Genomic DNA, 17,143 nt, shown 5'->3' with positions numbered 1-17,143 from the left:
ATCCCCCCGACTACAGATTTTTAAATAGCTTATATAGCATAAAACCACAACTAGATAACGCATACTTTCTTATTAACATTATTGCCATATTTAGAATATATTCCCCACAAAAGGGAATGTAGCTTAGCAAGCTTTTCTGTTTTTTACAGTCTGCCCTTTTGTGGTTCTCAAGCTTCCCCCAAAACTGTTAATGAGCCATTATGAATCATAAGCCTTGTGATTATAGATAGTTCTGCTTTTGTACTTTTCCTTCATTTTGCCTCTAAGAACCCCTCTTCTCCAATAAACTTAACTAATGTTTAGGTCTGAACCAAAGTCTAGGCCTGAGCCAACTAAAGTTTAGGCCCTAGCAAAATTTTCCCCCACACCAGCTTGTCGGAAAAAGGGCCTTTAGCATTCTAGAACTAACATACCTGTTTCCCCAGACCCTCCTGCAGCTGTCCGGCCTGACTTTGTCACAACAGCAATAGACATTGAAAAGGATGCAGAAGTGGAAATGAAAGTGCAGTGAACTATCTGACCTTGTACATTAGATGATGTGGGAATAAACTGAACTGGATTCAACCCTGGTGTAAGTGAGTGCAAACCCACTGAAGTTAGTGGAACCTCACCTATTCCAGCGAGGTGGAGCGTGGCCCTCCAATGGCACAAACCTGCAAGGCTCTGAGCACTCCTGTGCAGTGTGGGGGACCTAGGGTGACCAAATGTCCTGATTTTATAGGGACAGTCCCAATTTTTGGGTCTTTTTCTTATATAGGCTCCTATTACCCCCACCCCCCACCCCCGTCCCGATTTTTCACACTTGCTGTCTGGTCACCCTAGGGGGACCTGTGCTCTGGCTAATTTCAGTGGGAGTCAAGAGAGCTCAGTGCATGGCCAAACTGAGCCCTACAAACACCGATGGCTTGGGGTTTCTTCCCCCCAGCCAGCACTTTTTCAAAACTATCTCAGGCAGTGGTGTTGATGCTACTCTGTTTGTTAGTGATGTGGTTAACAGCCAGTTAACTAGCTTAGCGTCACAGGAGAAACAGCTCATCAAACTCTGCCTTTCTTCACTTGACGTTGGGTGGGATTTTACACAGTAGCACAGAAATCTAGCTCCAAAGGTTTGTGAAAATGCCCTGGACACCTGCTCTTCCAGCTGCGTTTTTGCTCTTCCTGCTTTTCCAGGGTACCCCAGCCCAGAAAGGTATGTAGTGAAGATTCAAGCTTTAACTTTGTTTTGGAATATCGTAGCTCCAGTGGCTCAGTCTGTTAAATCCAAATTTGGCTTGGGGTCCTTCTAATCTGGGCAAGTGACCTGCTGTTCACAATGGCTGGGGAGTAACAACGGGTCCCCTAGAATTCCTTTCAATTAGTATTGAAGATGATTTGGCTACAAGTGTAGATAGAGCCACACCTTTTTCATCACTCTTACAGAAAACTTATTATCCACGAAATTCCACCAGGTTTCCACAGTTATATATAGGTGCTAAGAAACCCTAGCCTAGCTTGTTATTTATTTGCACACACACCTAGTTGGTGCCTGCAATTGTGGTATTTGCGCATACATTTTTGCAAGGCCTTTATGTTATGGAAAGCAAGGTCATGATGTTCTTTACCAAACTTGCTTGGAGAAGGACTTTATAACGTTGTTATTACCTGCAAATGTACTCTCTGGGTGTTAATAGATGTTATTATCAACCGCTGACTGGGGAGAGGTGGGTTGGTTTAAAAGGAAACAAAAGTTTCAGAAGTTTTCTGAAATTTTCTGAGACTGAATTTGGTATTTCCCGGCCCATTTCAACTATCGTAGGATTGTTTTGTGTGTCATAGTATTTTTTAGACAAAAGAAAATACACTTCAGGTGATATATTTCAGCAAGCAACCGCAAGGATAAAACCCCAACAATGTCTAACAGAGATTTCTTGGAATCTTTTTAACTCTTCAGACCATTTGTTACAGTAGGACTCATACAACTAAAAATAATTTTTGTACAAATGATTTATTATTTTAAGTTCAGTTGCTTTTCTTCCCCTGCGGTATCTCTGTCTGTGCATAAAGAGGGAATATGTGATAGTGTGGGGGTGCTGCGAGATGAAGTATTTCTTACTGAGAGTTTGGGATAACTCAGTCACCCACATACATTGGAGCCAAAGAATGAATTCTGCAAATCAGTCCAATCAAGTGGCTATAGTATAAGAACTTTGTAGCACACACATTTTGTCAGTGCCACTTATTTTGCTTGTATCTTTGTAGTTCCCCCTCAACTTTCGCCCTTTGAAACATATTTGTATTATGGAAATAATGAAACCATTGGTATGGGTTGAGGAGTGTCATCCACAAGTGCAGAATATAGATTTCCACTGGTGGTGTTCTGATTAGAATTTGGGCCACTTTGCTTAATGATGAAATGCATCCTAGAATACGCGAGGAGCTGACTGAAGAGATATCTGAGCCATTAGCAATTATCTTTGAAAAGTCATGGAAGATGGGAGACATTCCAGAAGACTGGAAAAGGGCAAATATAGTGCCCATCTATAAAAAGGGAAATAAGGACAACCCAGTGTGATGGGGCAAGGACAGATGTCTACAGTAAAGTAGTGAGAAACAGGTATGTTAGCCCCAGGCTAAACAAATCCCTGGTACCATGGTAACCAAGTGGCAGTTACTCCAGGTTAATCAAGACACCTGGGTCCAATTAAGATCCTTCTAGAAGGCAGTGGAGATAGCTAGATTGATTGGGACACCTGGAGCCAATCAATGACTGGCTGGAACTAGTTAAAAGCCTCCCAGTTAGTCAGTGAGGTGCTGTGCTGTGAATGAAGTAGTATGAATGCATATCAGGTGCAAGGAAGGAGGCCCTGAGGTAATTGTGAAGAAGATATTGAGTGGGGGGGCTGCTGTGAGGAAGTGGCCCAGGGAATTGTACATGTCCTATTTCCAAAAAGTCAGCTTCCATAGCTGCTAATTTTAGGGTCCCTGGGCTGGAGCCTGGAGTAGAGGGTGGGCCTGGGCTCCCCCTTCCCTCCCCTGATCAATCACTGATACTGGGAGACAACAGAGACTGTGCGAGGGAGGGTTGTTTCTCCTCACCTCCTTTGCTGGTTTATGATGAAAATGGCTCAGTAGACTATGACCCTTGTCTCTAGAGAGAGAAGGGCAACGTGGAGGGTCACAGTGAGCCTCTGAGGCTAGCAAAATCCATCAGGAAATGCAAGACCCATGAGGTCAAGGACAGAACTTTGTCACACTGGGGAATTACAGACCAGTCAGCTTAACTTCTGTACCCGGAAAGATAATGGAGCAAATAAGTTAGCAATCAATTTGCAAACACCTAGAAGATAATAAGGTGATAAATAACAGTCAGCATGAATTTGTCAAGAACAAATTGTGTCAAACCAGCCTGATAGCTTTCTTTGACAGGGTAATAAGCCTTGTGGATCGGGGGTGTGTGGGGGGGAAGTGGTTGATGTGGTATATCTTGACTTTAGTAAGGCTTTTGATACTGTCTTGCATAACCTTCTCATAAACAAACTAGGGAAATACTGATTTTTTTATTTTTTATTGTTTTCTGAATGCCATCAGGATACTTAGTACTGTTCAAATGTAGTGGAGCACACACTCCGTGTTCCCAAGTGTTTGTTTATAATCTACGTTACTGATCTGAATCTTGCAGTACACAGTTCCTGTGGATTACTTTTGGATGTTTTATTATTATGGTGTGAAAGTCACTGGCAGCACATAAAACCCAAGCATTTAGCTGGAGTACCTGGAGGTGAAATCTACACCCCAATACAGGACCAAGGCCCTGGGCAGCTATCACAGCTCCTCCATTGCAGCTGCTACTTCAGTCCATTGCATGAAATAATAGGTCCTCTGGACTTGTGTAAAGTCAGATCCATGGTCCCTCACCTGCCCAGTGGCAGCTCCCAACAAAACAGGAGGGGAAGCAGACCAGTGAGCAACCCCTGAAGATACTGGATGGGAGACAGAAAGCCACTGGATCTCCCCTTGGAAGATAACTAAGATAAAGATGGAAGCCTGGGCCTGCTGATGGACAGGGGGGAATTCTTGTGAGGAGAATGAGCAGATTTGTAGGGAAATGCAGGATATGTCTGGATACACATTCTGATTCCAAATGACCAGGTTCACCCCAGAGTGAGAGGTCTGAGCTGGTTTCAGGAACCCAGCAAAGGCAATGGAGATAAGCTTCCAAGATGGTCAGTGGAAGGGAAATGGCTTTTAAAAGAGACTTATTTGTTCACCTCTCACTTTTAGATAGGGTGTAAGGGTGCACCTTACCCGGCTATCCTCCAGGTGCAGCCCTGCCTCAGTTTCCTCTCTGTGGGGTGGGATCTGTTGTAATCACTCACAAAATGACTCCAGTTCTAACTCAAAGCTTCCCCTCTTGGGCCTTGGTTTATCACTGTATACAATATATCCCAACAGGAGACCCCATCCACCCACACCTCCTCAGGATACCACAGCTTTCCTCTGGGCTTGTAGATAGTCCTTCGCCCTTCCTAGACTACAGCATCTTCCCTGGGAAGCTCCAGAGTTCAATCAATAGGGTGTGCAGATAACCCTCTTCTTCTTGTGTGGGGGTTCATAAGTCCCACCCCTAGCTGTCAGGTTCCAGACAGCTATTGCCCCTCCTCAGGCTCTTGCTTGGAGAGGCCTAAAAATCAAGGCTGTTCCCCTTCAGGTCTCCCAGTGGACAGACTCCCAAACGCTCCCTGTCCCCGCCAGGTCTCTTTTTAAACTACGACAATGGTTTGGCCTTTTATATCCTGCTTCGTCTCCCATCAAGCCTTGCCCTCAGGCCTGCAAATCTAATAGTGCCTGAACTACACGTCCCAGAATTCCCTTGATATAGCTCTGGAACTGTGAACAGTGGTGGATGGTGCCCGCCCTTGGAGGGCCAGCACGCTCTGTTACAAAGAGTATGGCAAAGACACTTGGCTCTGGAGCGGAGGGGTGTTTTGTAATTGGAAGAGCTTGCTAGGGCAAGGCCACCCTCCCTCTAGTCTCAAACAGTTCCCAGTCAGCCACATGGTGATAACATGTTTTCCTTTCCTCCTCTCTGCACGCAGATGTTACACAGGAGCCAGCTATTCTCATGGTTAATGAAGGAGAGTCGGTCAACATAACCTGCTCCGTTACTACCAAGGGGATGCTAGTAGGGATGTATTTGAAAAAAGAAGTTGTAAATGCCATGGAAGTGTTATACATCACAAATAATGGTCATAACCGTACCATAGACTTTCGCTACAAAGACCGCATCGAGATCTCCGTTCTCCAGACAGATGTGAGGATAACGCTGCACCAGTTGCAGAAAAATGACACTGGTTTATATGTCTGTAGAGGGAGTGTTCTAGAAAATTACGAGCCCAATTGTGTGTCGAGCCAAGGCACCATATTGATGGTGAAAGGTATTGTATGTTTTTCTATTTTTTTTAAGTGTAAATCAAATGGGTGTTTATTTTCAGTTGAAAGGGCTGAGGAAGTGTAGAACATTAACTGAATGGTTATGTGTTTCAGTATATTAGCACAGCCAAGGATGAGTTTATGGAGGGAAGGAATCTTCTTAAAGTTGTGTTTTTTCCTATATACAAACCATAACTTTTTGATCTGAAGACAACAAGAAAGAACAAAAGTAAAGTCCACATGTGAGAGTCCAGTGTGTGTCTCATCTGTAACAGGCTGCAGCAAGTCTGAAGGTGAAATGGTTGCTCTTTCTGCATTGAACAGATTTCTTTGACATGTAAACAGGCAATACACAGGAAACAAAGGCATCATAGTTTTATAGCTCCAGACACCACAGTTATTCCCTCCCAAATTTGCTCTTCAGCCTTAAAATTTAAATGTAACCCCCATTGCCTTCCCAGGTTACTTGGGACTAAGCAACTCTCTCCTGTGGTCTGGGTGCCTATGGTCATTAAGGATAATGGAAATCCTGGGGGGATTAGGTGGGAATCTTCTAGTCCCACATCTGTAGTAGTCCTCTTAGGTCTATGAATACTTATAGTTTGCAGTGCCTCCATCTGGACAGGCACTGTATACACCTGTGGATCTCAAACTTTTATACTGGTGACCCCTTTCACGTAGCAAGCCTCTGAGTGTGACCCCCCCTTATAAATTAAAAACACTTTTAAATATATTTAACACCATTATAAATGCTGGAGAAAAAGCAGGGTTTGGGGTGGAGACTGACACCTCGCAATCCCCCATGTAGTAACCTTGTAACCCCCCTGAGGGGTCCCAACCCCCAGTTTGAGAGCCCCTGATATACACCTGTGGGTGTAGCTAGGTCCCCTCCAGGAACAAAAACGTAAATAATGGCAATAAACACAATTCTACTTAAAACTTATCCTGACAACACACACTAGAACATGCAACAGACTGTGATAGGTTAAGTTGTTATATCTATGTCACGTTAGTAGGGGCTGCTGCCGTCGCTGAGCTAATGGCTGCAACTTTCAACAGCAAGTTGCAACATAAACTTAACCAACACTCATGTGGCATTATACCCAGATCCACCTCAGCTCTGAGCGCACACTCTGCCTTAAGCTTATATAGTCCTGGGCCCTCTCTTGTGTAGGTGCTGAATGAGCAGGAGTTCAGGCCAGCACTTTGTAAGGACCGCAAAGCAGTCCAGGTGAACCAAGGAGTGAGGCAGTTTTGTATTGTGACCAGCTTAGGTTGCACAGTATTAGCCGGCAGTACTGGTTGTTATATTAGAGAGCAATAGCCCAGGCGTAACTTGCTCTTTCCTCAATTGTCTGTAAGCCAAATTCAGACCTGCTGCATCACTGAGGCTAGGTCTACACTACGGGGGAGGAGGTGGTCGACCTAAGATACGCAACTTCAGCGACGTGAATAGCGTAGCTGAAGTTGCGTATTTTAGGTCGACTTACCTGGCTGTGAGGACGGCGGCGAGTCAACCGCTGCCGCTCCGCCGTCGACTCCGCTTCCGCCTCTTGCCGCGGTGGATTTCTGGAGTCGACGGCAGAGCGATCTGGGATCGATTTTATCGCGTCTTCACTAGACGCGATAAGTCGATCCCCGATAGATCGATTGCTACCCGCCGATCCGGCAGGTAGTGAAGACGTGCCCTGAGTTTCCAGCTTCTGCTCCCAATGCCTAGCTCTGGAGACGGAGCCCATGAGCGAGGACTCAGTCAGCGCTAACAAGTTGTCAGCTGCAGTTTAGTCTTAACCCTGCTTGTGTGTCTTCAACCCCGGCAAGAACAACAGGTCTCAGTTACGGTGTCTCCTGGGCCCAGACCCAGCCACTGCCCTCTGCAGCAGTCCAGTCCCAGAGGTGGCCCACTACTGCATCATGGACCTTGCAGTCCTTCAAAGCCAACACGTACTCAGTACGCAGAGCTCTGTCTAATCAGGGGAGCTCTGAAAGGATCCAGAGGCATCTCAGATAGGTGTGCCTACATAAAATATTAAGTCTAAAGCATTTGTGAGGAATCTGTCCCTTTTGGGAGTTGTATCAAGGACTCTCAGATTCCAGTGCTGCAACTTTGCCTCTTGCACAAAGCTAAAATATCGCCTGTTTGTCAGTAATAATGCTAAAATAAAAAAAAAATATGGAGATATACCTATTTCATAGAACTAAAAGGGACCCTGAAATGTCATCAAGTCCGGCCCTCTGCCTTCACTAGCAGGACCAAGTACTGATTTTGCCCCAGATCCCTAAGTGGCCCCCTCAAGGATTGAGCTCACAATGCTGGGTTTAGCAGGCTAATGCTCCAACCACTGAACTATCCCTCCCCACAGTTAATTTCTTGCCACCACTAGGACAAGACAAATACAGCAGCAGATACTCATACTATGGGTAAATATTGGGTCTCAAGTCCCACATCCTCCCTTGGGACTTATAAGAAACAAGGAGTTTGAAACCTATGACCTTCAACTGTAGTTTTAAGGGAAAGTGATGTAACAGTTCTTCCCGGTGGCAGAGTCACCCTTACATTCCTTTATACTATATCCTGGTGACACCACATTTTCTTAAAAAGCAAGATGGATAACGTCGTTCCCACTGGTAACATTCACCCAGGATGCTGCTCCCGACGCCAAGATTGCCCAACAGAACAGGGAAGTCTGGTTACCTCTTTTCAAAGACCTACATGACATAGAGGACACCTCCCCTCGATCAACTTATTCCCACAGTCTCGCGCTGGTTTTCTATTGATATACTGCTTCTGTTCTGCCCTTTCAGCTTCCACTTAAACACATGGAACCACCTGCTCTGTTCCACAAAGGATGATAATTCCCACAACCATTTTTGCAGTACCAGACAGTACAAAGCACTACTCTCCCCTGCAGAGCGACATAACATGTTCCTCACATGAAATCATAATTCTGCTTCTCCTCTGATAAATCACCCACAGAAATGGAGCAGGCAGAGTGCCACGTGGCTTCCTGGATGCCCTATGTTCTGTCCTTCATGGCTTTGATCTTGGTTTCTGCGCTGGGATACCTCATTCTGTCTCACATAGATGTAAGTATGTCACTCGGCCACAGCCGCAAAGTTTTCCGCACTTCTGACCCTGCAGCTAGGAGTCATCCCCAAGCACAACCATGCCTGTTAAAGTACTGTGCACATAAAACATTGTGGAGCCATAAGACATGCATATGATAAACGTCTCTGACCATGTGCATCTTCTATTGTCCCTTTGTTCTTCCATCCCCACTGCTCCCATCCCGTTGTGTGCTGACATCCCCTGGTGTCAGGACTACATGTAGGCTGTAAATCGCTGAAGCTGCCGCTTCTATCATGTCTGTACAGCCCCAAGCTCATTTTCAGGCTCTATTATAATATAATAATAATTTATTAGAGAGGAGGAGGAAAGCATGAGCCAGCCGCACCGCGGCCCCCCCCTCCCCCCCGCAGCTTTGCCTATGGACCTTGATGTGGTAACTGCATTGAAGTCCCACCATTCTGCAGTTGCCCTTCTCACTGAAGAATGGCATCTCAACAAGCCCCCTGTTGGGATGGACGAGAGGGATGTCCCCTTCTTGCGGTGTTCTGGGGGAGATCAGGGACACCGCAAGTCATGAAGAAGCCCAGTGTCAGAGGGTAGCACAAGCATGTGTCCCTGTCATATCCTGACAATAAAGCTGCCTGAGATGGCTTGTGCAGAAAAGCCTCTTTGGAAATGGGCTGTGACTGACACACACACTCACCTCCCATGCCCTGCATGTTTATTTAGGAGAGTCATTTCAAACTGTAGAACAGGATTGGATGAAAGCCTTGCTCTGGGCCTCTTCCTAACGAGTTTACCAGGTACTGCAGTACAATGATGGCAGCGAGCCTCTCCTAAGGAAGCCGTGTCTCCTCTTGCAATAATTACAAGACAATTGGCCAAAGTGGTTGCAGTCATTGATACTTTCAGCCCTCTAAAGAGCTGCTGGTGGAAGAGCCTGTATGAATTTTGGGGATTAACCCAGCCCTTTCTGCCTGTTACTCTATGTAGTCCCTTTGGGCTACGAGAAGGACTGTTTTGTTATCTCTGCTCGCAACTCCCTGCACACTGAGATGAGACCAGCTCCTTGGCAGGGGTTCTGCTCCAGCCCTAGACCTGAATGGCTGCCTGAGTGTTTGGTTTTTTGTTTGGTTTTTTGCAGATCAAGAAACACTGCCAAGAAGGAAAGGAAAAGCAAGCAAATATAGTGTACGAAGACATGTCCTACACCCTTAGGCTCAACAACTTGGCCACAAGCAACCCTTATAACAATTATTAGCAAGCTCTTGCTAGCTGAGGCGGTGTGGACATCAGCAGCTCCTTCTCCACGTGCTTGAGCTAGAAAGGCTGACATCTGACAATCATTCCCTTTAGAGAAAAGAAAAAAATATCTGCCTTGTGTCCTGTGCAATATTTCTGCTTATTTCACTCAATTGTGAAGACCACAATGTATATGTATATGACTGGTCTTGCTTTAGGGTAATAGCCAGATGGCTGGGATTCTTGCATTAAATTCAGGAAATGGTGAGGTTATCAGGCCCATGCCATCATGTCTTTGTGCGGAGACAGAAGCTGCTGTCCCTCTTTCTGGCTCTTTGTTTGTTTAATGTAGGTTATTACACAACACAGCTCAGTAAACCCACCTCAGTGATGCTGCACTGTACAATGACTTTCAAAATACCCTGGAGGGTCAGCTAACCTGGGCCACAATCAGTAGCTAGACATCTGACCAGGGAGTGGATGAGCCTGGGCCAAAATCACTCTGAAATATTTACCTTTCCCTTGGTAACGTGAGTTTGAAAACTCAGTGTGGTGAGTAAAAAACTACATTAGCTCTGTAATGGCTTATATATATATCTGTTCATTGGTTAGCAGGGAAGGATTTAATCCTCTTTCTCTCTGGCTAGAGGGTAGACCACAGCTGTCTGCCCTGAGTGCAGGGAGATCCAGAGTTAGCCCAGCTGTGGTGAGTTAATTAATTACCTCCAGCCCCAGCACAGTATAAAACAGGGGAAGTGGGCCTGATATTTGTTATTGGATTCAGGGTGTTTAGGAAGGAAGTTAGTGAAGGAAAAGGTTCTTTAAAGTTAAAATTTTGCATTTTATTTGACTGAGGGACACTGTCTTGTATTTGGTTTGCAAAGGGGACAAGATATTCTTTATCTTGGGGGTATACTTTGCCTTTGCCTACTTTGCATTATAAAGTTGTTCAAAGTGCACCAGTCCCCTTTCTCAGTTGGTACTGTGGGTGCTTAGCGCTTCTGAGAACTGGACGTGAGGTGTCCCAACTTGAGCAGCCCCAATCAGGCTGCTTCTGAAAACCTTGGCTTGAGTATCTCTATGTTGTAACCACAGAACGATGCACAATAGAGTGTGTGTGTGTAAATCTCCTAGCTATTGAAGACAGAAGGTCCTTTTTCCCCCCCTTGTTGACAGGAAATATTGTGGTGAGTAATCTAGAAGGTGCTAAGCAAAGAGATTGTGAGATGTTAAGGAGGGGAGAGGGTACTGAGAGGGCTTTTGGTTCTGTAACTACAACAGAGTGGCTGATTGAATTAGTGTCTCATCAAAGATATTCCTGTTTTGTCACTTTTGCATGAGTAGCTTATTGAATATCCAGTATATTATTGCATGGCTGTAGTCAGCATGCTGTACTCACATATCTGCAATATTCATTTGTATGTGGGCTATGTTTCTGTCAGCTCAGATCCTGTAATCCTTGCCCAGGCAGAGCTCCTGTTGCATTCACTGGAAGTTTTCCCTGAGTAAGGACTACAGAACTGGGTCCATAATGTTTTACTGTGTAATTGTTGGAAAAATCCAAATCCATAGGTCAAACTTTACATGTGTATGAAATGCTAAATGCACATTTATGAAGAGGGCTTTGCACATTTCTTTTTGTATCCACATTTTTTTTTCATTTTTTGTCTTTTCATGTTGTTTACAAATTAACATTATAGATACTGAAGGGACGCTGTCTTGTAATGTTTGGTTTTATTTTCGGGCTACTTTGGAGGTTTTCTGCAAAGCACAACAAAATCTGTAGCAGACACTGCCTCTAACACTCAGTTCCTACTCTTAAGATAGCATGGGAAAATAGTGTCCAGTACATGTTGTTTTTCAATTTAGAGTAAATTGGTGAAGAAACTTGGGGGGAGGATCTGCTCACCTTCGGAGTGCAGCTTTTACCTGCTTAAGCAAAAATTATCAAATATCAAGTTGATGGAGAGGGGAAGAAATACAATAGTCAGCTACAATTTTGCATGACCTTTGAATAACCAGACTAAGAGGTTGCTTAGGACACTTTTCATTGTATTTTGCTGGATTCTGACTACCATTGATACAGTAACTCCTCACTTAAATTTGTCCCAGTTAACGTTATGTTGCTGATCCATCAGAGAACATGCTCATTTAAAGTTGCGCAATGCTCCCTTATAACATTGCTTGTTTGGCACTAGCCTGCTTTGTCTACTGCTTGCAGAAAGAGCAGCACGTTGGAGCTAGCTGATGGGGGGGGCTTGGAACCAGGGTGGACCAGAAGCCCCACTAGTAGCTTCCCGGTCCTGTAAGTTCCCTGTGCTACAGCCCCCAGCAGGCTATCAATTGCTGGGCAGTTCAGCTGTCCCTTCCCTCACTGCCATGTGCTGCTCCTTCCCTCTGCCTTGGAGCTGCTCCTGGGAGCATCCTGCTTGCTGTGCGGGGGTGGAAAAGAGGGGTGCTAATGTCTGGCTCTCCCCCTGCTCCTGCCCCCCATCTCCATAGAGCAGGACAGGGGCTCAGGAGGACGGAGGGAGTTTGCTGGCAGCAGCTGCTGCCTCAAACTTGCTGATCTGCTTAAAAAGGCAGTGTACTTAGAGTGGGGTCAGCATACTTAAAGGGGCAATGCGCATCTCTCTCTGCCTCTGTCTCTCTCTTTCTCTGCCATGCTGTCTTCCCTCCCTCCATTCATGCTGCCTTGTAGAATGTGAGGCTACATTAACAACCATGTTTTAATCCTTGAGGGCTCAGTTGAGTGCTAGTTCATCGTTTAGCAGTAAGGCATTCCCTGGGAAATATCTCCCCCTCTGCCTTCACTATCTCAACCAAGCTTCACAATCATCATTGCTGTGTACCGTATTAAATTGTTTAAAACTTATACTGAGTGTGTGTATGTGTATGTATGTATATACCCACAATGTCTTTTGTCTGGCAAAAAAAAATTCCCTGGCACCTAACCCCCCATTTACATTAATTCTTATAGGGAAATGGGATTCACTTAACATCATTTGCTTAAAGTAGCATTTTTCAGGACCATAACTACACTGTTAAGCGAGGTGTTACTGTACTCTGTAATCAGTACTGGCTTTAGTTGCACTTCTGCTGGGCCAGACTATTACTGGGGGGTTGGTTCTCACATATCCACATTGCTGTGCACATCTTGACAATATTGGGTTTGTTCTTGTTGCTTGTAAATGGCCAATAAAATATTCATAAAAGCAAAGCTGTTACACATGCTCTATGCCGTCCCACATACAGCTGAGGACCCCAGTTCATGTAATAAAAGTTCAGAAAGTTTGATCCATTTGTTATTAGCCTTGGTGTAAATAGGCAATACAAGATGTTTTATAGAACCTGAGCCCAAGATGTGATCATGAAAACACTTTTGGTGTTGAGACCAATTGAACGTTTCTAGTGCAAATAACTTACAGTCATGACTGTCACTGAGCTAGCAGCAGGGCTGTGGACAGAGGTCACTCGAGCTCTATTACCAGTGTCCAAACATTAGAAAGATGTGTGGTTTTATAGATTCATTGGTCCCTGACTGTCCTTGAAAAGCTGAGCTAGTACCAATGTAGCTGATCAGCAATGGGGAATGGCAGTGTCACCTCCCTCTGTCCAGCACTGACTGATATGTTTTGCATGATACATATTTTTCAGAGAATCATAGTCCCTAGCTTTGTAAATGACTGCTACAACTTTGTCTCCTAGGTAGTACTAAGCAGGGTGATGGTTATGGGGTGCTCTGTTAACATATAGGGCCAAACTCTGTTGCAGCTGTGTGAATCCAGATGTACCCCAGATGGCAGGGGCAGTTTGCTGTATAGCACACACTTTACAGCTGCCACCAAAAGGAGCAGCATGGTTTCCTCTAGCACCTACTGCTTAGTACATGGGAGTCTGGAGCCCTAGCTGTACCTGTAAACAAATAGACAGTGTCCCCTTGCAGGGTCAGAGTGTGTTAGCCAAGCACGCGTCCCCCAGCACTGTCTAGTGCACGAAGGTGAACTCCTGTGTTGCAGCCCTATAAATACACTGGACGGGCAGAAGGAGAAGCTCCCTGCATGTTGTTCTTTACCCAATGATTACGCCTGAAAGAGAACATGATTTTATCCTATGTGATAATCTCGTCATCCATCACTGAAATGCAGCCACCTCTGGGGTGGAACAAGGTAACTTTATAGCAGTGTAAAGGAGAAGCACCATATGGCAGTTTAGGATAGAATGTAAAGAGAAGTCAGAAAGGTGAGGAACCCATTGTCCGTTACCAAAGAGGTAAAGTTGGACAAATAGCTGCTGGGATTTGCTCTGAGATTGATTTTGCAGCTCGTAGAAATACAGACCGAGCCTTACGAACATTCATGTGCACTGTCCTTACACAATGCACTAGCCGGGGCTTTGTGCAGAAAGCCTCTTACAAGAACCATCCCTCTAATGTCGGACACGCCTCAGATCGGCCCTTGGGCTCTGCGCAGGGGGACTGACACAGCAGCCCTTCTGATTTACAGAAGTGAGAAGTAAAACCAAGACCGTAGGGGAACCATGACCTCAGTGAGCCTGATCTTCAAAACACGCCTGGGTGAGGTAAAGGAGGGAGCTAATGAACCCCACACCAAGGCTGATGGGAGAGGAGAATATGCCATAACCAGTGGGGACCAGCTGTTTTTTTACACCAGTCTCAAAGCCTCTCCTCCCCCCGGCCTGTCTGATGTGATTCCCAGAAGTGATGCTTCTGTTAGTGTGTACAATGCAGTGACGGCCTCGGCCTACCCGGATAGATAGGGGGCACCTGATGTCTGAGGAGGATCCATGAAGAGTCCCGGGGGACTTGGCTTCATGACCTCTCAAGCGGAAACTGCTTTTCATAAAGGAAGCATGTTCCTATGGAGGTTGGTGGGGCTCTTGAGCCATGGACCCCCATGTAAACGTGACATGTGGGAACAAGTTCATCTGACCCTGAGGCCAGTCAGGCCTTCATCTGAGATGAACGGTGATGTGCCGCCAATCACGTGACAATGAGAATTCCACAAAAACGTTCCCCTTCCTGCCTTAGCGCAGGGCAAACCCAGTGTCTCAGGAGTGCTTGGGCCGGAGAGAGGAGGAGTGCAGGGCTGGGGAATCTATCGCTGGGTATTCCCATTGGAACAAGACTGCTCTCTCACCACCAGAATCAAATAGAGAGGCAGCAGCAGAGAGCAAACAGGCTTGTCGTATGGGCCACACGCTGGCAGCGTTTATAGTTTGTTCCTGAGGAACATGAGATATAGCACAATGGAGTGTTGGGTAGTGAGGAAGCATGGGCCAACGGGCAGGGCAATCGCTTAGGACTTGAGAGACCTTGGTTCAAGTCCCTGTGCTTGGCCACAGGCTTCCTTACTGTCCCACAGCAAATGGCTCTTACAAAACTACTCAAAATAGTTAAGTCCCAGGCACACTGTGAAGAGCTACAAAAGGATCTCTCAAAACTGGGTGACTGGGCAACAAAATGGCAGATGAAATTCAATGTTGATAAATGCAAAGTAATGCACATTGGGAAAACATAATCACAACTATACATATAAAATGATGGGATCTAAATTAGCTGTTACTACTCAAGAAAGAGGTCTTGGAGTCATTGTGGATAGTTCTCTGAAAACATCCACTCAATGTGCAGTGGCAGTCAGAAAAGTGAACAGAATATTGGGAATCATTAAGAAAGGGATAAATAAGTCAGAAAATATCATATTGCTGCTATATAAATCCATAGTATGCCCACATCTTGAATACTGCATGCAGATGTGGTCAACCATTCTCAAAAAAGATATATTGAATTGGAAAAGATTCTGAAAAAGGCAACAAAAACTATTGGGGTATGGAACGGCTGCCATATGAGGAGAGATTAATTAAACTGGGACTTGTCAGCTTGGAAAAAAGATGACTAAGGGGAGATATGATAGAGATCCATAAAATCATGACTGATGTGGCGAAGGTAAATAAGTGTTATTTACTCCTTCTCATAACACAAGACCTAGGGGTCACCCAATGAAATTAATAGGCAGCAGGTTTAAAACAAACAAAAGGAAGTATTTTTTTCACACAACACACAGTCAACCTGTGGAATTCCTTGCCAGAGGATGTTGTGCATCATTGGCCTCTCCTGTCTTTATCTATTGATCTAACCCGACTAGAGCATCCTTCCTGTGACATGGGTGGAAGCAGGAAACTCACACACTGCGGTGATTCATTACAAGATTTCAAAGTTTTTCCATTTAAGGAATGGACAAACTAACCCAAGTTGTTACCAGCTGAATTTAAACACTTCCCCCTAAATGTAACATGGAAACCCTGCCCCTGTGGTCTCTGTGCTGTGTGGAGCTGGGTGCCCCGGCACCTGCCTGGGCAGGTGTCAGTTGAGTGCCCACACAGCCTCCAGCTGGGTTAAGCAATAGACATACTCTCTGCACTGAGCTCTAGTGAGCCTTGCTCTCTCCTGCTCCTACTGCACAGCAAAGCTCCCTCAACTGCAGAGGGCAACTCCTTTGTAGTTCCTTCCTTCCTTCCTTCCTTCCTCTGCAGTGCTGTTATTATCTAGTACCAAATCATGTAACTGTACAGCTCAAAGGGATACATTGGCACGTGAGACTCTATACAAAAGGAAAGTGTATGAATACTGGGGGTGAATGAACTCTCTTGGTGCTGCTAACCCATCCCCGAAGCACATGGAAATACTTCAGCAGAGCAACTGCATTGCCATTGGAAGGGACCAGATTGCAGCAACTGACGAGGTGACCCCCTGTCTCCCTGCAAGGCTCCAATGAATTTCAAATGACTCAAGTGGAACCCTCTGCTGTCCTGACTACACTCAATGTATTGTGGTCAGGAAAAAAGTCTCAGGAAGTAACCAGGGGGCTAGCCATTTCAGACTTGATTCTGACAACACAGAAGAATTAGTTGTGAATCTGAAGGTGGAAGGCAGTTTGGGTGAAAGTGACTGCAGGGGCGCTGGAACAATTTTTAAAGGGGGGGGGGTGCTGAGAGCCTGGAACCAAACCGTAAACCCTGGATATAATGGAAACCTCTTCAAGCCAGAGGGTGCAACAGCACCCCCAGCACCCCTAGTTCCAGCACCTCTGAGTGATCATGAAATGACAGATTTCATGATTCTAAGAAAATGAAGAAGTGGAAGCAGCGTAATAAGGACAATGGACTCCAAAGAGCAGACTTTAACAAACTCAGAGGAATGGTAGGTACTTTAGGAAGAAAATCTAAGGGATAAAGGAGTTCAGGAGACTTGGCAGTTTCTCAAGAGACTATATTAAAGGCAACACTGCAAACTATCCTCATGTGAAGGAAGAGTAGTAAGAAGCCAATATGGCTCCCACAGGAATATTTTTTTAATGTCTTGAAAATCAAAAAAGAACCCTACAAAAAGTGGAAATGTAGACA

The 17,143-nt window shown here is 45.3% G+C and overlaps 1 protein-coding gene across 1 annotated transcript; it reads left to right on the top strand.

Moving 5' to 3' along the window:
- Positions 1-1,041: 1,041 nt before the first annotated feature.
- Positions 1,042-10,838, top strand: CD7 (CD7 molecule). Its single transcript, XM_054047512.1, has 4 exons — positions 1,042-1,189; positions 5,076-5,414; positions 8,387-8,496; positions 9,624-10,838. The coding sequence occupies exons 1-4, from the start codon at positions 1,117-1,119 to the stop codon at positions 9,738-9,740; spliced, it is 639 nt and encodes a 212-aa protein (XP_053903487.1). The 5' UTR covers positions 1,042-1,116; the 3' UTR covers positions 9,741-10,838.
- Positions 10,839-17,143: the final 6,305 nt, after the last annotated feature.

Source organism: Malaclemys terrapin, chromosome 13, assembly GCF_027887155.1.
Source record: "Malaclemys terrapin pileata isolate rMalTer1 chromosome 13, rMalTer1.hap1, whole genome shotgun sequence".
Taxonomy (NCBI): domain Eukaryota; kingdom Metazoa; phylum Chordata; order Testudines; family Emydidae; genus Malaclemys; species Malaclemys terrapin.
Note: the sequence above shows the minus strand (reverse complement) of the source record. Positions and strands in the feature narration are given on the sequence as shown.